At 40.2% G+C, this 24999-nt stretch overlaps 1 protein-coding gene across 1 annotated transcript in view; it reads right to left on the bottom strand.

Moving 5' to 3' along the window:
• The window catches only part of man1a1 (mannosidase, alpha, class 1A, member 1), a 114009-nt gene extending 100046 nt beyond the window's left edge, over positions 1–13963 (bottom strand). Inside the window, exon 1 of the mRNA XM_033990856.2 lies at positions 13256–13963. Within this exon, the coding sequence (XP_033846747.1) occupies positions 13256–13765 (510 nt within the window). The 5' untranslated portion in view covers positions 13766–13963. The remainder of the gene's footprint in view (positions 1–13255) is intronic.
• Between the last annotated feature and the right edge of the window lie 11036 nt (positions 13964–24999).

Genomic DNA, 24999 nt, shown 5'->3' with positions numbered 1-24999 from the left:
CGATGCTGTGACATGCTGCTGATACACCAAGTTCGGGCCAAAACACCAGATGTGTGCACAAACTTATGAGTACTGGCCCGAGTCCCAGCTAATGTCACACTACGCAAAATAAAACCCATTTACTATTTATTTGGGGGGGATTTGTTAAATGTTAGGCTGACAGTTGATCGAATGCCTGCCACAAAGAAGCATTCCAACACAGAAGTTATAAGCTTGAAACGGAGGAGTCGAGTTACAGCCAATTATGGATGTTTTTCAGTGCATTTTCAATAGAGAAAACAAAGGCCAAGAGCAGGCTTCGAGTATTCTGTTATTCTTCAAGTAATGAATAGTTTTATACAAAAACTCAAACATTATGAAGCGTTTGTTGCGATGCCTCATATCTCTAAATCCCTAGTAAAACAACTGACAAGTGCATGGCCAAAACATGACTCTTAAGGACAACATAAGACAACATCACAGAGGTGTTAGCCATAACCTCTGAATGCTAATGAGTTAGCTATGCGTTAGTTCTTAGAATGACAAGACAAATGGCAGTCCCAGCTTTACTAATCCAATGTCCGTGACAAACGCAAAAGGCACGACCATTAGCGGCTGCATTGGCCCATAGATTTTACATGTGTGGTTCGCAGTGGGCCCCGCGAGAACCACCAGAGACGCTGCTTTGCATAAATCACTGTCTGCAGCAAAAGGAATACTAATACTACTGCAATCCCACAGCCGATGCTAATGATGCGGAGAGGAGCACACAGGCCTTAGAAGACTCTCAGCCTGGGACCTTCTCTTCATCCTTCACGAAGTCGTCAATGGCCTTTAAAATAATGTCAAACTCTGGACCAGTTCTCAAAATGACGCATGCTGTGATATAGCTTAGTAAAAACAAAGTCGGAAAGGGAGAACTCTAAATGAAGAACTCGGTGATTGGCCTTTGTTTTCACTTCAGAGATAAGCCAGGCTCACGCAGCTTTGGTTCATTAAATATGAAAATGGCCTTGCAACACAATTCAGATCAGCCACAAATTGTCATCTACAGAGGACAAAAGTGCCCTATGTGTCTATATACTTAAAAAGAGCTAAACTTGGTCCAGTGCGCTGTTGATATTTGTTTAAAAAACAAACTCTTCCCAAACCTTAAAGCTAAATTGTGAAGAAAGTGAAAAAAGTGTGGATCTTTATGTTGCATTTTGTGAGTGAAACCAGAACTTACATACACTATATAAAAAGATACATACACTTTTTCTCACTGTCTGACATGAAATCACACTAAACCTTTCCTGTTTTAGTTCAATTAGGATTACCAAAATCATTTCTATTTGCTAAATGCCAGAATAATGAGAGAAGACAATTTTTCATTACTTTCTTCAAAGTCAGAAGTTTACATACATAAGATTACTACTACGACTTTTAACAATTTGGGAAGACTCAGATGATGATGTCATGTCTTTGGGATTTGAGTTAATTACGAGACACACCTGTGGTTGTATCGGAAGAACACCTGAAACACACTGCTTCTTTGTGTAACATCATAGGAAAGTCAAAAGAAATCAGCCAAGATATCAGGAAGAGAATTGTGGAGTATAAGTAGTATAAAGATCATGGGAATGCCTATCCATCATACCGCTCAGGAAGGAGATGGCTTTGATATCCCTGAGATCAATCTGCTTTGGTCTGAAATGTGTATATCAACCCAAGAACAAAAGCAAAAGACCTTGTGAAGATGCTGCTGAAGCTGGTAAGTGTGTGTCATTATCCACAGTGAAACGAGTACTGTACTGACATGGACTGAAAGGCCACTCTGCCAGGAAGACTCCAAAAGAAACATAAAAAAGCCAGATTACAGTGCCATGATTTTTGGTTTATTATTAGATACGATAATACTTTGTCAGATCGAAGATTGGTAGTGAAACAGCTCTGTCACATGCATCTCGCACTTTATTTTTTGTTAAACCAAGAATCAGAAGAAATTGGTAAGATAAGGCTAAAAACAAATTACTTCATATTTTGTGTACCACCACTTTATCACTTTATCACATTTATACTTGTCTTCCTGCTAAACCTGATATGCGATATGAAACACTACTTCCCTCTTACACAGGAAACTGCTTGTTGTCACTATAAACCTCAAGTAGCCTATTCCATGTTACAAACAGCACATCCGGGTGCTCTGTGGGTGCTGTCCCAGCTCTTTTACTCTCTACAGTACATATGTGTCAATAAAGTCTGAGGCACTTCTAGATTTTCACACAGGAGGAGTGTGTTACGTGTTAGTGTGCCATGGGGGGAGTGGAGGAGGTGGTGGAATGACTAATAACTTTTAACGTTAACTTTTCAAAAGACAAACATAAATACATCACCTGTTTTAATCAACATTTCAGTGCATTTACAATATCCAAAAATGTCATTACTGGTTTAGTGGACTCTTGTATACCAGAAAGCGAAAATTTTGATCTTAGAGTTATAGTGGACTCTTTACCACTCCTTGTCAAATGCCTAGTCCATTAGCTTGTTGAGGTCATGGCCGCATGCTGTGTAGCGATATTTCCAAGATAGGGGAGAGGACAGTCTGAGCTGGAAAAGCCTGTATATAACATTTTTAGACTGCATGCCAACTCCCCTTTAGCAATATCCGTCCATTTATACTTTGTATCTTTTGAATGTGAGGTTATTGTCAGTGAAAGTGCATGTGTTGAAGCTAGCTGCACTACGATCTCTGGGGGCGTTTCAAAACAAGCTGTAAGTGGAGCCAACAAACTAGTTCAGAGGAAGCAGCTTGGGAGAGTTATTGACGGCCTTGTATTGGCGTTTCATTTAGCTAGCTTTCCCAGGCACTAATTTCTCTGTCTAGTTTAAGCTAAAGGCGTGGTCCAATGACTGACGAGGATGGCTAGGCACGTTAAGAGATTGAAGACATGCTTTAAAAGTCCATCGAGTTCGCTCTGACTTTGTACCTAACCTAAACCGCGCCATCACAACACGGATCGTAAATCAATTTAACCCAAGAAGCACACAGCAAGCATCCCAAACATTAATCTGAGTATAAAAAGCTTCACCTGCCACCTTCATGCATCATAACGCACAAATTAAAGCGCAAAGAAAAACGGCACTTGACTGGCAATTGCCCTATTGTTGACATTGTGGATAAGCAACTACAGTGTTGTTTAGTGCTTAGCAGACAATGCTACGGGCTTTGCTTAGGCATTTAGTCCCTTGTATGATGATTGCAGCCATATTGTAAGAGGATAATGCAATGTGTTGGTAAAGGAGAGGGAGCAGTGCCACATTTGTGTAGTACTACTCCAATGGTTCTAACTATTTGAGTCATCTCTCATTAGAATTAACTGGGGTATACAAAATAAACAGAGTGTTATCAGTATTAGAGTAGAAGTATTAGTACTCTGTTATGATAAATGCTATTAGAAACATATGTATAGTTAGCCACAATCCTTTTATTACAGGCAAAGTCTGTCTTACCCGAGTAGAGAGACATTTTATAAGCAGCTCTTGAGGTAAAAACAAATCCACTATGTACTGTCTGCATTTAATTATATACTGCTTTATTAACCGAGTATCAGGACATGTTATAGCATGCTAAGTGTTGTTAGCTTTACCGTGACAGCAAAACTATGCGCTTATAAACTCATCATGGTGAATAATTAAGATGCTCTGAATTCAAGTAAGACCAGTGCAAATGGTTTAGAATGAACTAGTTGTTTTTCACGCTTTTAAGAGTAAGTAAAAATCTGGTAGAGCACCTTAAAATAGGGATTATATTACATATTAAGCAGGTTCCCAATATTGTTATAATTAACTTTCCCACAATTCCTCGAGTTGTGAGTTAGAAAATAAAAGGTTAGACCGCAAAGACAACTAACACAATAATTTGACCTCTAGCCTAGTTTCTTCTTAACAGAGATTGAAAGGTTTTCCAACATGGAACAATGGAGATAAAGGGCAGGGCCTGAGCCTTAGAAGTACACGTCTTTGCGATAACTATCATTCCGTTATGACCACGGGCTCTCTCACTGGGAGGCTAATGTTCAGCCCTTGGTTGTTGTGCTACTTACCCACACTTACCCATGCCTTAACCTACAGCACAAATCTTCAGTGATGGTAATAATGATCCACGTAATTTATTTAGCTCCAAGCTTTTCCAAATCAATGCTCAATGATTATGCATGAGCAGCAATGGAGACCGCGGAGTGGATACAGTAACAACGATAAACGGCCCTGTGAACCTCTGACTTGGTTACGGTCAATTGGGAATAAAGTGTAATGTACTATTCCCAGTATTTAGGCTTTTGGAGAGCAGGCAGCTGGAATTGCCATCAGCGACGATGCTTGTGGGAAGGCTTAGAGACACAGATCAACAGAAATACAAAGAACAGTGTGGGTATGCATCATGATACCATAAGTAACATCACAGTCGATTTTCAACAACTCATGGTAACGTATGGATTTAAAATACTACAATCTTTTCAGGCTATACGCTAGGTCTATATATTTACAGGAGCTTTATTACACTGTTACAATATTCATGAGGCGCTGTATTCTTGGAGGAGAACTGGTCTCAGAAGCTGGAGCTGAGCAGTGATTTATCTTCATAGAGTCAACGCTGGACATCGTGAGGAGTGCCCTGACCGCCTGTTGCTGCAGTCTTTCCATTGAAGAGCAGGTTTTTGTCTTTGGATATACTGGATTTTTATATACGTGTACGTATATAAGGCTAAACTGGTATTTTAAAGCTTTTTCACAATAGTGTCTCTTTCTCATAAAAACCTACCTGGCAAAATGTTTTCTTTTATTAACGCAAAACTGAAAATACTCAGTAAGCTGTTCACTTATTTTCCATACATTGTTTGAAGTTAGAAAAAGTTAAATAAATAAATAAATGATAAAACATTTGATAACACTCATAAATAGTTAAAAAATCCTAAATATTACAAAGGAGGAAGACACTCATGGTAAATTCTGACATCCCTCGCATCACTTCACATCATTTTCATGCTTGTCATTTCTGACACATTGAATCATTCTTTTAAAGCCATCATGTCCTCTGTGAAATCCCTCTTTACAACAGCCAGTCTGTGTTGACCAATGCCAGACGTGAAGTTGGTTCAGAGCCAATGTTGCTAAAAGACATAACCCACACAGCTGGTGAGTATGGACTAGGTAACTCAATATCTATGTATAGTAAGAGCACATTTAATGCCTTTCGAAGAACAGAAGCGGGACCATGCATAATTGAACTTGAAATAGGAGTAATCTTTTTGCCTGAATAAGATATCATACTTGGAAACGTTTCAGAGAGCACTCAGCGCAAGGCAACATGAACAGAAGATGAACTAGCAAAAATAGGCACAAAAAAAAAAGGTGTTTCATTTTTAACTCCCCATTCACCTTCGTCAACAATGTAAAGCTTCAACAGACTCTTTACCAGACTGTAATTCACAAGTATCTAAATTTCTTCACACTCCCGGCGGGCGTCTTGTGCGCATTTGAGGTACATAAAAATGACTTGGTGACAGGGTTGACAGCTGACAGGAAGTGGAGCATTTATGCGTTGAGATAGTGAGACAGCTAAGAGGAGAACAAACTGTATTCTCTCCTCTGTCCTTATGGCTGGTTATTTGCATCTCATCAGCATACTTTAACTGAGCGCCACCTCATCACTTTCCAGACACACATAGATGTACACACCCTCATGGGCAGAAAGCAAGGGCACAAGCATGGAGGCATGGAGGGATGTAGGACGGTGGTTAGAAATGTGCAAAGGTCTTCCATGAGGCAAGTCCAGGAAGTCGGCGATTACAAACAAAGCAAACAAGGCTGATCCCATGTTAATTCAAGCTTGTTTATCTGCCATTTCTAATCATCAGTTATATGCTTGGGTCTTTTTAAATGGAAGCTACAGCAAAACCTCTGACAACAAAAGCAGTTTGTAGAAGAATTTAAAACTTTGGAGGAAGACATTTGACTTTTTGTGTCAAAAGGCAATAACTAAAAGTGCGTATTTTTTATGTTCAGGAAATCCCATAGCATCTTGTTTATTCAGGTCGCAAGGCAAAACATTGACAACCACACCCACAACCATTAAACCAAATTGACATGGTTTACACAAACTTAACACTGTGGGTGGAGTGAAACTGCCAAGGAAATCCCATGTTTTACCTACGTTGTCCTTGTTCTGTTTTTGGGGAAATACGTCTATGTTAAGCTGAGGTAACCTGGCTTACACAGAACAAACAAAAGTACTTTCAAAAAGCAAAAGCAAGGAGTGTGCAAAACCATTAAACAAAGTCATGCAAAACATTTTAATAGCACCACTCCTGAAGGAAAACTGAGTCAGAGAGTCAAGCAATGACAGACTGTACTACCATCTACTATAAGACAAGCAAGTGCGCCTCATGTATGCATTTTCCATTTTTAAAAGTATTTATTTAGTATCAACCATGAGAAAACACCACTTGCATTTTCATCCAAGTGACTTTAGTCTGTTCGTTCACCTTTTACTTGAAATGTGATCCAGTGCACACTACACCTGCTTAGTAAAGTGACAGTGGACTGTGGTTTAAGTCTATTTCAGCAGAAGAAACCCCAGGAGATATCGTGTGTAAATATAGCAGAAGATATGAAGTCAGCGTGCTCCTGTGCAGCATCACTCCTATCTACCTGTTTTCCCTCTCTTTATTGGACAAGCTTTTCATTATGACCCCCTCCGTCGCTGCCTTCTAAGCCTTAGAGAACACGCCAATGAGAGCTGGGGCCAGAGATGGCAGGGAGCACTGGTAGAGAGGCAATCTGAAGAGAGCCTTTGATTTCGGTGCAGACAAACAGATTAAGAATATTGTGGGGAGCGTTCAGCGGGCCCCACAATAAGACATCTATTCTCCACTGAGGGGCTCCTGAGGTCTAATTCTTTATCCAGAGCAGGAACCACTTGACCGGACTCTGGACCGGACTTTAATACATGTAGAGATAACTGTTCTCTTCACAACCATTTTCACTGTCGGACTTTTCCAAAAATGGCATGTCTTCAGGCTGAAAATTGCTTCTCTAATTGTCAATTTGGTGTGTAAAGAAGCAATTTGTTCCAAGTCCTTTGGTATTGCCCCATGGACCGACGTGAATCCACTGAGACGAAAGCCAAAAGTATTGCTTTGTGCAAAATGAAAGAAAATGTTGGTTGATGGTTATTCAAATTCTACTATATAGTCATTTAAAATATCTTTACTGTAATTGTAAATGCCTTTATGTTAAAATGGTATGCAAGAGTAAAAATGTACTAACTTTTCATAAAATTGTACTTAGTTAATTCCATCTGTACAAATTCTATACAATCACTACACCACTACTCCTAGCTAGTGTTATTTTAATAGCCCACAATTTCTTTTTATTCAAATCTGTTAGTTGCACATAATGGCAGACTAAGTAGAACATGTATATTTTTCCACAGGTTGAAGCGCTTACTTGCACGTTATTATTAGTGGAAGTGATTTCACCCTGTAAGCGTGGAGCCCAATGTGGAACAGTATGTGACAGGGGTTATATTGAGCTCTATATGAGTGGTGCGCAGGGCTGAGAGTGCACTGATAATAAGCAGCATTGTATTTTGGTGTGACTTTTGAGGCCGACACTGCAGCGATGGCATTAATGTGAGGCAATCTACTGGGGCTTCTCCACAGAAATGTCACGATCCACTCTTCATAGCTTGTTCAGTTATTAGGCCCTGGGTAACATTGTGCACGACATGTTTGTGTACACGGCTCTACATGCTGTCAATTATTTAGCAACATGTGCATCCAGTAATAGACGCATTAGAAAACATGTACATCAGACTGGGTATCCACCTAACCACATGCGTTTTTCCAACTCATTGATACTTTGTAGTGACACACTACACATTACACTGGGGGGTTTTCCATGTATGTCTATGGCAGAATGTTTAGCAGTTACCATGTGGCACAATGTACACATTAGCAAACATTGTCTGAAGTTTTTAGATTGTCTGACAACTCAAGAAAAAATACAAAATGGATTTAATGGATTGAATCAATTTTCAGGACTGATGAGCGTGACTAACAGATAACCTACTGGCTAATACTAGCTAGCTTGTGACTGTATTGTATGTTGTATTTATGTTATTTGACTTGTTTAATAGTACAAAGTCACTGTATCTTTTGTAGTTCCAGATAAGTCAGTTAATATAAAGATTCAAATCTTACTTGAGCAACAGAGCTTCAGACAAAGCAGTGCCTCCACTTAGCATCACACACCCAGGGAATGTTGATGATATCAGCTGCAAAGTATCAATAATACCACGTAAACTGAGATTTAAGTAGGACTTTTCTTTAGTGTGACTGGCAATACCCAACAAAACACACATCCTTTTTACGGTTGACTTCAAAATAGATTCATGTCACCTCTGGCTGTGTCATTTAACAGGTAAGTATGGGAGCTCATTTCCAAATACATTTGATAAGCGATACACCAAAATAACTGTGCATGTGTCATAACAAACATAATTGATCTGTTCTATACTGCTGCTTTGAAGCCAAGCTGCAGTGTCATACATTTAGTGAGAGGCTCTAGTCCAGTCTATTAACAGCAGCTATTGACCCAAATTTCACCAAAGGATGTGCAGACAGTTCAATCAGACCTAAGTGGAACAGCTCCTATCATGAAGATGGAATATGGCTATAAAGCAAGTCATAAAGGCCTAAATGAAGTACATATTTTACTACAACTTCAAAGCTGGAAATCTTATTCACTTCTACGTGAAAACTATGATGCATTTTAACTGGTAATAATCTTCTTTTCAGACCACAAAGCCTTGGGGAAATCTTTGCAGCACAAATGTAGAGACTGAGTGTTGCCACTACTGAAAATACCTTCATAAATGATGCTAGAAGGAACCATTGCTATGTTCATTATGGGTCTTGCCTTACCTTCCTTGTAAACAATGCTTACCTGCTTTCATTCTGTTAAAATGAGCCTACAAGTACAGAATCAGATGTGTTAGAGTAAAGATAGCAGCCTTATTTGCTTGTATAAATGCATAAATAAACATTAAAAGCCTCAAACTTTATCTTGGCACACTGCTGACTTCTCTTTTCCTTATATATATATATATTTCCTGAAAGTAACACTAAGTCTTACATAATTGTCAGTTCAGCAAAAGGAAGTTGGTTTTGTGGAGCATCCAAATGAAGACATTAGCTGACACGAAAGGCACATAAAAATCACATCAGTTTATCCCTGAGGCTAAGTGAACAATAACCATCAATCTTTCCTGTGACAAATGAACTGGTGTTTCATAGTGTTTCATTGTACTGAGACAATGGTAGAACTCATCAAAGCAGTTCGTCTTTGAAAGGCAAAAGACACTTACTTTATAGACTATTGTTTTTGTTTTAAATACTTACTGTTTGGGGTAGTTTAGCATAGGGTAATTTCAGTTGGTACTTTATCAAATAGCAATGACTCCATGTCCTGTCTTTTTTACAGAAAACTCTTACATCTGCAGTTTAGCTCTCTACAAATGTGTTGTACAGGATTCTTGTAATAGTTTATCAGTTCTGCACCAGTCTCTTAGTTGTTAATGCCCCTGAGGTCATTTGCTTTGAACAGAATGATACTTTTTAAACATATATTGCAAATCTGATCACAATTGCTAATCAAAAATCATGCAGCCCTAGTTTAGCACGCATGGTAGTTCAGGTTGACCAAGGCAGACAAGCACGGGCATTAATAAAAGAAAACTAAAATAAATGAAAGGCCTCGTACAGTAAGCTTACAGTATTCTCATTAGAGCAGAACAGCCTCCAGCAAAAAAATGCAAAGTAAATCATCACTTCATTCTCTACACTGTGTAAGGAACATATCAGAATAAGAACTAGCAAGAGACCGCTACTCGGCGAAGCTCTGATAAATTATGCAAACAACATAAATAAAATATTTAAATTTCCTCTGTATATGGAAAGAAAGGCAGATATAACTTTCAAACTCCATGGGTTCAATAATCCATATGCTCATACCAGCAAATGAGGAATCCACTTTTAACTCATGATACAGGGCTCCAGTAATGGCACAGAATACAAGGCCAGGGCCAATATTGACAATTCTTCAATTCGAGGTCTGGGCTGTGACTAAATTGAATATTTATTTTGCTTGTATCTAGTGATGTTGTATGCTGTTTGAGGACAATCTATGGTTTGCCAATATCCCAACAGGATGAGGGCACAGCTGTTTCATTCATAAACACTACAGCGTCTGACACTGGCAAGTTGCATTTCAAAAAGCTGGAGGTGCATCAAGAGTTGTAACCTTTTTGTAGCCACATGAAGTCATTTTTGGTTTTGGTTAATTTGGTAAGCAAGGTGGTTGTAGGTACAATACTGAAGTTGGTCATAGGACTTGGCAGATGACATAAAACAGTCACGTTTTTTTTCCTCACGTTGATCATAATTTGCATCTCAGTTTTATATTTACAGTCTGAAATCTGCTCCAGATCACACGCTTTTAATGAGGATTGGCAGCAGACCTCTCGATTAAAGGAACGAAGCATATTGACGATTAGAAATGACTGAATCTCTCTGGATTAAAATTTGACTAACTGCACAGCCCTAGTTGATCAGCATACCATCTCTGTGACTGGAGCTTGCAAGTCTATCCTCTGTTATCTCTTCCACTTCCTAGGTCTTTGTAACGTAGCGTCTGGACTATTGTAATTCTTGTATGTGGGGCTGGACCAGGGCTCCCTGCAGCGGTTACAGAATGTCCACAATGCTGCAGCTCGTCTATGTCTACAGTCTATGGGTCCACTTTATTTGAGGGAGTTACTGCCGCCCTATACTCTACCTAGAGCCCTGAAGTCAACTGACCAGCTCCTGCTGCCTGTGCCCAAAACCCCGATCGAGACCAGATGTGACAGAGTCTTTTCTGTGGCAGCCCCCAGACTCTAGAACAGCGCCCTCTGCCTGTCAGATCCTCTCAGTCTTTAGCGCAGTTTAAGATTAGACTGAAACCCCACCTTTTCTCCCTGGCATTTAATACTAGGTAGACAGGATATCTTGGTGTTTTTTTGTTCTTTTCCTGTATATTTTTTTTCACTTTTATGTGAAGCTTGTTGGGCAGCTGAGGTTTTTAAATGCTATATAAATAAATTGAAATGTACAGTACAGTGCAGTAGATCAGTGTACAGTAGATTAGTGTACAGTAGTTCTGTGGAATGAAAATAGAACTATAAACATTTTGATTGTTTTGCAACCAGTCAATGTACTTCAGGGAGTACCTGCTAAAAACCCATATTTATTGATAAAATGTCAAGAAACAATTCAAATGTGCAAGAGACGATTTTAGGATAATGCTTGCAAAACAGTAGATATTGATTACTATGTCAAACAAATGTCCCAAGGCTGTTTAATAAAGCCATCGCCTGACCTCACCTCGTCCATTTCAACTCCGGCTCACAAGGACATGAGATTTCATAATGCTTTTCAATAATATGTCGATACCATCTCATCGATTTGATTGTAGGCCAGCGACGCACTCAATAGGAAATAATAGTCTATCAGAGCACTCTCAGACAAAATGTGCTTCAATCAAACATGCTTTCATAACCAGAGTGCTCTTCAAAATTTAATCCAAAATGCGAAACTATAGAACGCATACCACAGACAGATTTAGCAGTAGGGTTAAGGCCAAAAATGTTAAGAAAATAATACTTAGGTGTTCAGTTAATGATGGGTGTGATAAAGGTGAGTGACTGATGGGCAGAGACAAGCAAAAAACAATAATTTATCAAATTAATTCTTCCATCGGGAGAAGTCTACTTAGTGCACTGAAACAGCTAGTGTCTTATTCGACTGTATTTGCAATGTAAAATATTCTGGTGAGGTTATTCTCTTACCACAGGTTCAATGAAACTGAGATAACTACATTTGAATAGGCTTGATCTTAACAAGGAAACCAACACCATACAATTCTTGAGTTGTTACAAGGTCTGAAGCACAGCTGTAGTCACGGCAGGGTTGTCAAAAAGTATCAAAAAGGGTTGTCAAAAGTATCAAAAATCAGCTATTAAATACCAGATACTAAAATGATGTTTTGATGCTAAAAAAAAATCACATTCACAGGATAGAAATGAACCTTTCCTGAACAGTTTGAGAAAGACCTTGAGCTGCATCAGAAAAATCATAAGACATAGTATACACCCATGGAGCACTATGGAACCTACCTGTACGACTGAGGGATTACACAGATATCACACCACATGCTAAAAGAAAGTGCTATTATTTAATGTTAAAAATCGCATCATATTGTCTAAAGAAAGTGTTTTTATTATCATCATTGTATTGGAATCAGGCCCAACACTAATTCATGTTTAAAGTACTTATTAAATAAATATTTTCTTTTGTAACATAAGATGTGGGTGTGGGAATTGAAAACGAGTTAACACTATTAGCCGCTTGGGGCCACTTTTTATTCTGCATTGTTTTATTTCCTAAAAAAACATCTTGGTATTTCCCCGTTGACAGATGTGGCTTGTAAGGTGAAAATGAAACTCAGGATGAATACTATACATGTGGGCGAGTTCATACAGGTGGACTTTTACATGATTGTGCAGTCTATAAGTATGTGTGATGGCCTATTCAGACATTTAGTGTGTCATTACATGTTATTACATAACATACATACATATTACATAGCCTGCGGGGCCACAAAAGTGTTGTAAACTGACAAGACATGTTAAACCCCAGTCTCACACTGTGCTGTAGGCAGAATACAACAGGGGAAACTTGCCAAACAGGTAGTTCATGAGGGGGCCGATGGTGAATCCCACATACGTTTCTCCTCTTCCTTTATGTAGAAGCCTGTCTGCAAATAATAGCCTTGTATTTCACCATCCCAGCAGACATGAGCTAAATAGCCTCCTATAGTACTATGGACTGGGGCCATGAGAATTACGCAACGTAGACAATGTTTGGTTTAGTGCTGCTAGGTGAATTGTGGTTTACATTACCTCAGGACACGTACAAGGGGATTTCATTACCTTTAGCAACACGTTGAGCAGCTTTTTTAAGTTTAAACCATCAAGAATTTTAGAATAGACATGGAAGTTGTATTAAAAGTTTAAATAAAAGTCTTAACGGGATTATAAAGCGAAGTTAAATCATTAGGAACGTTATTATAAGACAGATTTATTAGGCAACGTGGTCTGCGTACGTGAGAGCGCGCGAGCTCCTAGGACACGTACCTCTTTGATCTTCGCCCGTCTTTCGCGGGTTTCGGCGTCCATCGGCTCGCGCCCCGTGGCTCCCGGTGGTCGCTGGTACTCGACCATAGGTAAATGATTGGCATCCTTACCCCCGAGACCAGCGCTATCCTTCGCAACTTTCTCCTTCTCGATTAAAATGTCCTGTTTAATCTCATCTGGTCGTTTCTGTAGCGTATCCTTTGCCTCTAATAGTGCCTTTTCGTGGTCTTTCCTGATTTTGGCCAGGACTTTCTCGTCATTCGCAGCCGAGCCTGAGTCGTTGCTGTCCGGGTTGGTGTGAGTGTTGGTTTCCACGGCGGGGGAATGAAAGAAAACTCCGCTAAGCAGCTTTGACGAGTCCGGTAAAAAGAAGATAGCCCCGAAACATAACGTAATAAAAGCGCTAAAGACTAAAAGTAAAATGAATTTCTCTGTCAACCTGAAGGAGGTCGGGCTGGCAGACTTCCTATTAGGAGTCGTGGTAAAAGGTAAAAGAGTTGCTACTGGCATTTTCCTCCAGTTCCTTCAACAAACTCAACAAAAAAATAAATTCAACAGCTTGTACGGATTCACGTCTGGGTCAGTTCCAGTTTAGAAATCCATGTTTGGGTAACAAGGAGGCTACGGTGAAGAGAATACGTGCGCTCTGCTCTCCAGTAAAAAGTTGAGGAGTGGAGCAGCTGTCCATAACGAAGACACTCCGCAGACAGAGCGAGTCTACAGGCTCACACAGGAAACCACGGAGGAGGGCGTGACTGACAGCGGCCCGCAGCCAATCAGAGAGCAGCATGTGAGCGCCGGGCTGAGGGGCGTGTCACCATGACGACAGAGCATAAAGCCACTGACAGCTGCGAGTCAACTTATTTACCAGCAGACTGTTTACCCTGATATGTAAAGGAAAAGTTGTCCTACAGGTATAAAGGTCTAGACTATATAATGAATCATCTTTTTACATTGGAGCAGCATGCACATAGTTGTTAACTGTTCTTTATTTGAAGTGATAATAAACGAGAAATGTCGCTGGTGAAACGCATCTCAAGCTCTAGATCAGGGATGTCAGACTCAATTTCACAAAGGGCCACATCAGCGAATTGGTTGCTCTCAAAGGGCCAGATGTAAATGTAAGACAGTATAAATGTAACCAAATGTAATGTAAAATAAATGTAACAATTGTTTAATCTTGTTAATTAACCGTTTCTGAATTTATTACTTATTCAAGTTACAAATATTGCATATGAATTTGCATAGATATGAAAAAATTGTTGCGTAACTGTGTATCTCCCGATAAACTGATATTTTAAGACAGTCATAGCTTTTCATTTACCTTGTAGCGGGCCACATAAAATGATATGCCTTGAGTTTGACACATGTGCTCTAGGTCATGTGGCAGGCCCATATCCTTGTGCACTGATGCCTTGTGGTCCTTGTTGTTGGGATGTTATTGCAAACCTCACACCTTCACACCTCCTGCGTACCAGTATGGCATTCAATTTAGGCAAGGCAAAGTTTGTTTTCGTTCAACTCACAGTGTTTGTTGCAGAATAAATGTAAGCTAGATAAATTTGTATCAAACTGTGGGACATTGCACACAATACAATAACATCTCCATAGAGACAAGTACGTGATGGTTCTGGTGCTGAAAAGTTACATAGTCCACCTATATATTTAAATACGAATAATTACATAATAGATTTATTCAGGGTCTAACCAGTCTTCTCTTATATTACAGGCCCTATTACAGATATTTTCAGACATTCCTCATAGGCTTATTTCCTTGGGCTCTGTCTTGTGTCTAGCATGTGCTAAAGTGGTGGCTTGAGGTCAGTTACTCATTTACTACCAGGCGAAGTGAAAATTTCATGTTAAATCCCAACAACTTCCACTACTGAGCCAAATTGTGTACCTTTTAGTAAATGACTTCCCCTGAGTTATGAGGATAAATGTTTAGAATTACTTATGCAAGGGCCACTTTCCAATACGCCGCAGGCCAGCAGTCAAATGCTCAATGCAGGGGTTTTATTATTCATAGACTTTAACAAACACTGAACTCTTTTCTCTTTGTTCAAATGCACTGGCCCACTCACATACATGAATTTAGTGTTTTGTCTTGCGTACACCCAAAGCATTATCTCACACTCTTCGAACCTCCTATATCACGTAAGTTTTTTGTTTTTTTTTACTTTTAATATTTATGTCAAAATTAAACATTAATAAGCATGTCAAATATATTACTAAAAACATTTTATAGATTCATATACTATTCACATTTTTTAATCTGAAATCGTTCCAAGTACCCCCTGGCAAGTGCTCGCATATCCCCAGGGGTCCCCATACCCCTGGTTGAGAAACACTGTACTGGACTGACAGAGGTCATGATCTCTGGGGGAGTGGGCGATATGTGGATGGTGCAGGCCTTGATGCTGTGTGAAGTAGAATACTAGAGGCTGTTATATAAAATGATAATAGATGAGTTTTGGGAGAGATGTTTTAATGAAATTCTAAATTCTCTCAAACATCTTAAATTATTTTTACATTTAAGTAATGTGCAAGATGAATCTTTAGACACTCAATGGTACATTGACTCAAAGAGTCACCATCTATAATGCTGGTTTGATGAAAATCTTTTAAAATACATATCTCAGAATTATGTGACAGTTTAAAATCTAAATTATAATTTTATTATAGAACCAAGTCTTGCATTAAATTACAGAGAAGAAATAGTTCAAGCAACTTCATTTCTGTACTAGCAGACTTCAGCCTCTAACTTGTAGATATGGTCCTTCACTTAGCCCTTCACTTCATAACAGCTTTTATAATCACACCTGCAGCTGTTTTCAATTGGACACATGTAGTGATTTGTTTTGTTTGTTTTTGTTTGTATTTTAACAGGGTGAAAAAGAGTCTGGTACTCTCTGTGGGGTCTCTCTGTATAAATAAAGATAAATAAAAAAATAAAAAAAATTTACGTCTCTTAAATTACATTTTCTAGAAAGGTATTTCTTAAAAGTGTGCATATATAACTTGTCCGGTGGGCAGCTGCTCACATAAATGTGGCAGCTGCCCACCGGACAAGTTACCGGACATATGACAATGTGAGTATAGCTTCTAGCCCTACTGTAAAAAATCTTGGAGTCCTATTTGATCAAAATCTCTCATTTACAGCCCATATAAACCTAGCTTGTAAAACCGCATACTTTCACCTGTGAAATATAACTAAAATTAGAAATATTTTACCTAAAAACGATGCTGAAAAACTCATCCATGCATTTGTTACTTCCAGACTTGATTACTGTAATTCTCTGCTCGCCACCTGCCCCAAAAGTACTATAAGGAGCCTCCAGTTGGTCCAAAATGCAGCGGCCAGAGTCCTAACAGGAACTAAAAGAAGAGACCACATCAGTCCTGTACTAAAATATCTGCACTGGCTTCCTGTCGAGCTTAGAATCAAATTCAAAGTCCTCCTCCTGACATACAAAGCCCTAAACGGTATGGCCCCATCCTATCTGCAAGATATATTGTCCCGTACCGGCCAAACAGAGCACTCCGCTCTCAGAATGCAGGACTATTAGTGGTTCCTAGAGTGTCCAAAAGTACAGTGGGAGGGAGAGCATTCAGTTACCAAGCTCCTGTGCTATGGAATCAACTCCCTGCTGATGTTAAACAGGCCCCCACAGTCTCTGTATTTAAGACCAGGCTTAAAACCTTCCTCTTCGGTATAGCATATGACCAGGTTACTTAGTGAGGGAGTTAGGGACATTAAAACCCGGGATAAGACAGGCTGCAGTAGGAGATAACTAGCTGGGGGAAGTATGGCAACCTGAGCACTATCCTCTGCTTTGTCCTATTTTCTCATCAGCAATGCTATTCACATGTTGTCCCCTGTCCCACTCCCCCTGTGGAGTGTATCTCTTTCAGATGCCCCGATGACAGCTGGACCCTCTCCTCCTCCCCGCCTGGCCCTCCTCCTTGCCTGGCTCTCCTCCTCCTCGCCTGGCTCTCCTCCTCCTCGCCCAGCTCTCCTCCTCCTCGCCCAGCTCTCTTCCTCCTCGCCTGGCCGATTTTTCTTGTTTTGTCTGATTTTTCCTGTTGTTTTGTTTTTGTGTATTGGCGGCACGGTGGCTGAGTGGCAACACTCATGCCTCACAGCAAGAAGGTTTGGTTGGATCCCCGGGTCGCCCAGGCCTTTCAGTGTGGAGTTTTTCATGTTTCTCCCCGTGTCTGGATGGGTTTCCTCCGGGTACTCCAGTTTCCCCCATCAACCAAAACATGAACGCCCTTCGAGACAACTGTTGTTGTGATTTTGGGCGTTACAAAAATAAATGAATTGAATTGAAATTGAATTGAATTTATCTCGGTGGGAATCCATTCATTTACAGCAGTGTTGGCATCCTTACTTCTTGCACAGACCTGATCTATAACTTGCATGGTGACATCATTTAGCTGTAAACAATAATATAAGGGAATATCAAAATTGTATGATACATTTGGTTGTTCTTTGTTTGGAACTTATGCAAGTCCCAAAACTGGATAAATTATTATAGTTGATATTTGCAATTAGACTGGCCGACCTGGTCCTGTTGCATTCTCATGTAACACCACTAGGTGCTATCTAGGTTACTGCTGTCTGATGTACCAGCAGAGAGCACAGGTGAGCCCAAAAAAAGGCCTGGTCAGAGGGAAATGGGAGACTCTAGAAGAAAGCCTAGAAAAAGTGTAGTTCTGAGTTTGTTTATGTTGCGATCTGATATGTACATAAATGGTGCCAAATGTATTGCAAAGATTTTTCTTAACACATGCATTTCCACAGCATCCATCAGATGCCATTTTGTTTGGACAAATGCCTTGTAAACATTGGTGTGAAGTCATTGAAATGAGAAAGAGACAAACATGTTGCGGTTGAGTGCGTTGTCAGTTTGAACACACTTCATCTGTCCTCCACCTGAGAACAGTCCAGGAGAGCCTCTAATCTGGGCTCTGACAGTTTGGGGCGGCCATATTGGAATTCTGCTATGACGACTTGTCAAATTACAACGTGTATTCGAATGATTACTCTCTCACTCTACAATTCAAGCAGAAAATTAAAATCGCAGATGAAATGTAAGGCCTCTCCATATTGAACCCAGAGACACTTGTGGCAACAGTTTTGACAACTCATATTCATCACTGTCGTTTATGTGGTGATTTGTTTGCGACCCGGGGAGTGCTTGATAATGTATCAAAAGAAATGTGGTTTTCCCAGTGGAGCACCCGTTGTGGGGGGAAAGAGAAACAAAGTACCGCTCTGTTGTCAGACTGAGTATAACTGCTAAAAATACTACTAGCATGAAGTTGCATTGTTCAAGCAAGGAATTTAATTAGTCACGATATAAGCCATGGAACAAAGAGCTAACTTTTTGAGGAGGATTGCATTAAAAACCAAGAAAAGCCCTGAGAAACTATAATAACTAATGATATAAAACACATCCCAACAATATTCTCTCTCAGAACTCAGCAACTGTGACACAAAACATCACCTCTGAACTGGCAGTTTAAAAATGTAACAGTAATGCTTTATCATTACTTAAACCATTGTTTCAAGAAATGTCTTTTGTCCATCTCTTTGGCTCACGTTAGCTGGGTTAGCATCCCCAATGTCCCTTTGGATTAGCCTAGGCGGTATTGGCATCAACAGGAGCACTATAGCCTCTGCAACAGTTTGTTCCAATTTGTTCAAGGTTACAGGCAAAATAACACTAAAAGGTGCAAGTTGGGAGAGTTTTTTAGTCTAGAAACCAGTTATGCTTTACAACAGCTCTTCTAAATCATAGCCATCACCCAGAACCTCATCACGGGATTCATCTTGTACCAACAAATGTAAACGTGGCTGCATACAATAAGTGACAATAAATGCAGAGTCAGAACAATCATCCATCTTCTTTTAATTATCTGGGGCCGGGTCGTGGGGGCTGCAGTCTAAGCAGGGAATCCCAGACTTCCTCCAGCTCCTCCGGTGGGACCCCAAGGCGTTCCCAGGCCAGCCAAGAGACATAGTACCTCCAGCAGGTCCTCTTCCCCGGGGCCTCCTCCCGGTGGGACATGCTCGGAGCAAGCATCCAGGAGGCATGCTGAACAGATGCCCAAACTACCTCAACTAGCTCTTCTCGACGTGGAAGAGCAGTGGTTCTACACCGAGCTCCTCCCGTGTGACTAAGCTTCTCACTCTATCTCTAAGGGCACACCCAGCCAACCTATGACCACTTGTATCCGTGACCTTGTCCTTTCGGTCATTACCCAAAGTTCATGACCAAAGGTGACAGTTGGAACATAGATTAACTTTGCCTTTTGAATCAGCTCCACATGTCAATCTCACGCTCCATCTTTCTCTCACTCATGAACAAGACCCCGAGATACTTGAACTCCTGCACTTAAGGCAGCATAGAGGGCAAACCACCTTTTTCCAGTCGAGAACCATGGCCTCGGATTTGGAGGAGCTGATTCTCATCCCAGCCACTTAACACTCGGCTGCAAACCGCCCCAGTGCCTGCTGCAGGTCCTGAGTCAGAACAATCTTAAGTAATATGATTTGAACTAAACATTTCACATTAAGGAATTAGTGAATCCCAAAATTAGCCACTTTTGACCCCATTCACTGTTTCAGCTAAGAAAACATGTCACATAATTCGACTCCCTGGCAGAACATTTGAGCACTAAGTTGTCGTTTCCTGAATGAAGAAGAGGGATAAGCCGCACACATCACGCTCTCTTCATGCTGTTACAAGTAGGACATTTGTTTTGTACACCCCGTCATTATCATAAACGCTTCCCAGCAAGTGTCAACGCAGGCAGGAAAAGCACTATTAAGCTCGCTCCTGTTGGCACTAATAAAAATCAAAACTACCATTTACGCCTCCAGTTACATGACCACAGATGGAAAGTAAGGAAATACCCTGCATAAATAATTTCTAAGCTTCTTGGATGCTGTTGAAAGGAGATAAACATGTGAAGCCTTCAAAGCTAAAGTACCAGGGTGTCATTCTTAAGCTATACGTGCAGAATGCTGGTGGTCCTAAAACGCTTTAAAAATCAGCCCCCTGCTTCTCCATTCTTCTCCCTGTGATTGTCAGAGGGAGCAGGGTGGCACCGATAAGACGAGAGACCAGACAGCCGGATTTACAACGACTGTATGATTGTGAGGTAGTAAAACTCTTACCTATTCCCAATGCGTTCTAAAATATATTTTAAGTTAAACCATCAAGTTGACATACAACCCCCAAGAGATGGATGCTTTACCCTATAAGTCTAATCCAGTTATGCGTCGCTAAAGCCAACCAGTAAAGAAGCTTCTCGAATTTCTCGTATTAGTACTTGGACCAAATTTTTTGGTTGTGGAATAGACATAAACATGGGCATTGGTCGAACAACTGTATGGGAATAGATTGAGGACAAATTTACATCCAATAGAAAGTTGTGGCGTCCGATGTAACTTTTCTGGAGGGTTTGTCTCCATGGAGATCATACAGCTTTACTAAAATTAAACCTACAACGTCCCCTGGTGATGTCACTGGCTTGATTCTATGGAGATGGACGAGTTTAAGGCCATTCTTTGGAACATTTCAGGAAAAGCAATAACATTTCTATGGAGACAGAAAGTGTATTTTCTATTTTAGGTTTTGAATCACTGTATTATATATATTTTAGATGGAAATGTAAAGCCATAAGTGCTGGAAATTCATCCATACAAGACTCTATAGATTCATAAAGCACATTTACAGTACCTTCCAAAAGGATCATGTTGGCTGCTAGTCAAAAACAGCAGCATACTTCCTGTGCAAATCACTGTAAACAGAGCCTTAAGTCTGAACCATGATCAGTGCCAACCTCTGGGATAACTACAACAAACATTAGCCAGAACATAGGGGCCTTTATTCTGCGGGTGAGCTGTGTATGTGCTGGAGGAGGGCCCAGGCCAGAGCGGTGGTCTCTGTTACAGCCCCCTCTACGGGGCTGTACGCAGGTCCCCCTTGGCAGTTACTTTCCTTATGGCTCAATGCACCTCATTTCTTATGGAGGCATGAATCACCAAAGTTGGCAAAGAGTAGTGTGTTAGTTTCCAGGTAGGGAAGAGGGGAATAAAAAAGGAGAGAGGAAGGAAGCTGCAAAACTAAAATAACACAAGGTTGTAATGGAGAAATAGTTAAGGATGTTTAGAACGTACTACTTCAACTGCAACTTCTGCAACTGCTGCTGGCTTTACTACAACGACTAAGGTTTTTACTACGGATACAACTTTTACTACTGTTGCGCCAACTACTTCTACCTTCTAAGCTAATACTACAACTGTGGCAACTACCATTATTGCTATACTGCTGGCTACTGCACCTACTACTACCACGACTACTGCTGCTACTGCTGCTACTGCGACTACCACAACTACTACCACGACTACTGCCGCTACTACTACTGCAACTGCAACTACTACCACGACTACTGCTGCTTCTACTACTGCTTATGCAACCAACTACTACCATGACTACTACTTCAATTACTGCTGCTACTGCTACTACTACTACTACCATGAGAACTGCTACTACTACTACCACTACCATCACTACTGCTCCTACTAATAGTGCTCCCACCACAACTGCCATGACTACTATCACGACTACTGCTGCTTCTACTACTGCTTATTCAATCACTGCTACCACGAGTACTATCACAACTACTGCTGTTACTACTACTGCAACTGCAATTACCACTACCACAACTACTACCGCTACTACTAGTGCTACCACGACTAATACCACGAATACTGCTCTTACTGCTCCCACCGCAAATGCAACCACGACCACCACGACTGCTACCACGACTACTACTACTACTACTACTACTACCAAGACTACGACAACACTAACGACATAATGTGTGAATTGAAATCATCACTAATTCGAATGCCAATTTCTCTGGTTGATGTGCCCGGCCTTATTTCTGTTAGACCTTTAAGTCAGCCAAGTTTTTTTAAAGACCGTGAAGATAAATTTACAAGAAGTAGTAATAGCTCTCTGTTGCAGAATAGGTCACTAAAATGCCAAAGAAATCGTGAAATGAGATGTCTTTATTCAAGCAGACTGTCTAGAGCATCAAAAAGTAGGCCATACTCGTCCCTGGTGTATTCTAAATAATTATACCGACAATATTTTGGATCTCTTGTTAGGAAGAATAGGAAGCACATGTTTATATAAGACACAACTTGGTGAAATATCAAAAGAAAAATATGTTAGTAAACTTCCCGTCTAGACCTTGAGACTTCAACATTTTTAGTGCCCCATAAAGAAGACCAATGCCTGCAAGTTTTAAGAAAGAATGACTTTGAACAGTAAGTTGAAAAATATGCTATTTTTGAGTTGTATTGCCGATAGGGACTTTATAAAACAACAATTCTTAGTTTTAGGGGAAAAAAGATAGATGTCTCATCCTAAGATTTAGGCATAGATTGTATAAAGAAATGGACTAATAAAGCTCATCGTGGCCAGCAGTTATAGGGGCGAATTTGGAGCCAATTTCCATATTTAGAATTCAACCAGGAGTATCATAGCAACCAAAGAGCCAATCCAGAGTGAGGCTGATTAAGGTAACGCTACTTCCCGCCAGCACCACTGGTTAAGCACGGAGCAGGCGCTTAGCAACGCTGTCAATCAAACCTGTTGCTAACGCTAACGGGAGTGACCTCGGGGAAAGAAGGCACCTGATTTGTCAGTTATTAATGTTCGTATCTTGATTTACAGACACAATAGTGGAATAAAACTACCGGGATCATGTAGAGCGGGTTAATACGAACATTTTAAGACCAAAATAAGGAGCAGTACAAAGTGAATTAGAGCCAGAGTCAATAGAGCCAGAAGTGCGCCCGTGATTACTTCAAATTTGGAACGTGACAGACGTTAGCTACGTATGTTTATATATACAGTCTATGGATTCAGGTCATATTCTGCTTTCAATATGTTTGTCACAGTATCATAAATGTGTTGCTTCAAACAATGTTAAAGGCTCCGTACTTTCCTATATGTTTGTCTTGCCCAAGTACAGATGTATTGTATAAGCAGCTCTAAATCATTTTATTGCCCGGTAATCAGGAAGTGTGTGTTAGCATGCTAGATGTTGTTAGGTTTACCGTGAATAATTAAAATGCTCTGAATACATAAGTAAGGAATAACTTTAGACCAGTGCAAACAGTTTAAAATTAACTATAGTTTTATTTTTCGCTCATGATGTAACAAATCAAGTACATTTTAACATGATTCTTTTGTTTGCTCTCTGGACTCTAACGTAAAATGGAGGTACAACATTTCCCCAATTGGATTTAAGCACTTTTTGTGTGACATAATACTGAATCAGCTGTAGTTAAATAAATAAAAAACATAATAACACAGACATAGATGAGAGCTGTGAGAGTAGTGGCGTGAATAGAAATAGTGAATAGAGCAGAGGAGATGTGTGCTTGGTGAATGGGGTCGCTAATTGGGTTGAGACTTGAGCTCTCGCTGAAATCCCAGTGCCGGCTCCTCTCCTCTTGACAGAAATAAAAATCTTTCACATAAAAAAATATAAATAAAGAAATAAGGAAATATGTTAATTTGAGAGCTGCAGGTCATTGAGGTGTGAACATAACAGGAACACAGGAACATGTGCCCTGGATCAGGACATCTGCTGTTACATCCTCCGGTGATGTGTCACTTCTGAAATGTGCCAGATATGAGGCCCTGTGTGTGAATGTGTGTGTGTGTGTGTGTGGGTGTGTGTGTGTGTGTGCAGACATAGTTATGGGCAAGGTTCACTTTTAATAGACTGACTGAAGAACAATTAGTTGGTAAAGGAAACAGGACGTGGGGGAGAAAGTTATTTAGCTTAAGTACACAATAGGGCTGCGTGACATGTAAACAGATAAATTAATTAAATTGTAAGAAAAAAATCATGTAGAGTTGTTGTATACAATTTCTCAGAGGTAAACATAGACTATATATATAAATGGACATAGCTAACCTGCTAGATGCTGCATTACAAATGAGAAGTGAGCATGGGCACACTTCAGGCTCCATCAACTCTGGCTCCAATTCACTTTACATTGAATAACTCTCTGTAACTGCTGGGGTTAACCTCGACACTTTGGTCTACATGATCCTACTGTTCAATTTCGCAATTTTGTCCATGTTTCAAGATATGGACATTAATAAGAGACAAATCAGGCGCCTTCTTCCCCTTTGTCGCCCCCACTAGTGTTAGAAACAGGTTTGATTGACAGTGTTGCTCCATGCTAAACCAGCGGTGCGGGCAAAAGATGTGTTACCTTCAACAGTCTCGCTCTGGATTGGCTCTTTGGTTGCTATGATACTCGTGCTTGGAATTCTAAATATGGAACTCGAATCCAAATTGGCCTTTATAACTTCATTTGACTGGAGCCGAACACTATGAGTGACGTCACATTCACTTAGTCCACTTCTTTAGACAATCTATGGAGGCAACTAACGCCATATCTGCTTCTTCTTCATGCTGTGATTGGTTAACGTCACCTGTCACTCACTCAGCATGAGGAACGCTGACCAATAGGAAGAGAGGGTGAGGAAAAAAGTGTCAGTTTTTGCTTTTATTGTTTTTCATTGGATTGTTCCAGAGTATGACATGATTAAACTTACAGATAACGTTACCAGGCCAAGTAACAGGTCAGATCTGCGTAGAGGCGACCCTGCTCACGATGAGACTGCATGTTTTTC

Source organism: Periophthalmus magnuspinnatus, chromosome 24 (assembly GCF_009829125.3).
Source record: "Periophthalmus magnuspinnatus isolate fPerMag1 chromosome 24, fPerMag1.2.pri, whole genome shotgun sequence".
In the NCBI taxonomy this organism is placed as follows: domain Eukaryota; kingdom Metazoa; phylum Chordata; class Actinopteri; order Gobiiformes; family Gobiidae; genus Periophthalmus; species Periophthalmus magnuspinnatus.
Note: the sequence above shows the minus strand (reverse complement) of the source record. Positions and strands in the feature narration are given on the sequence as shown.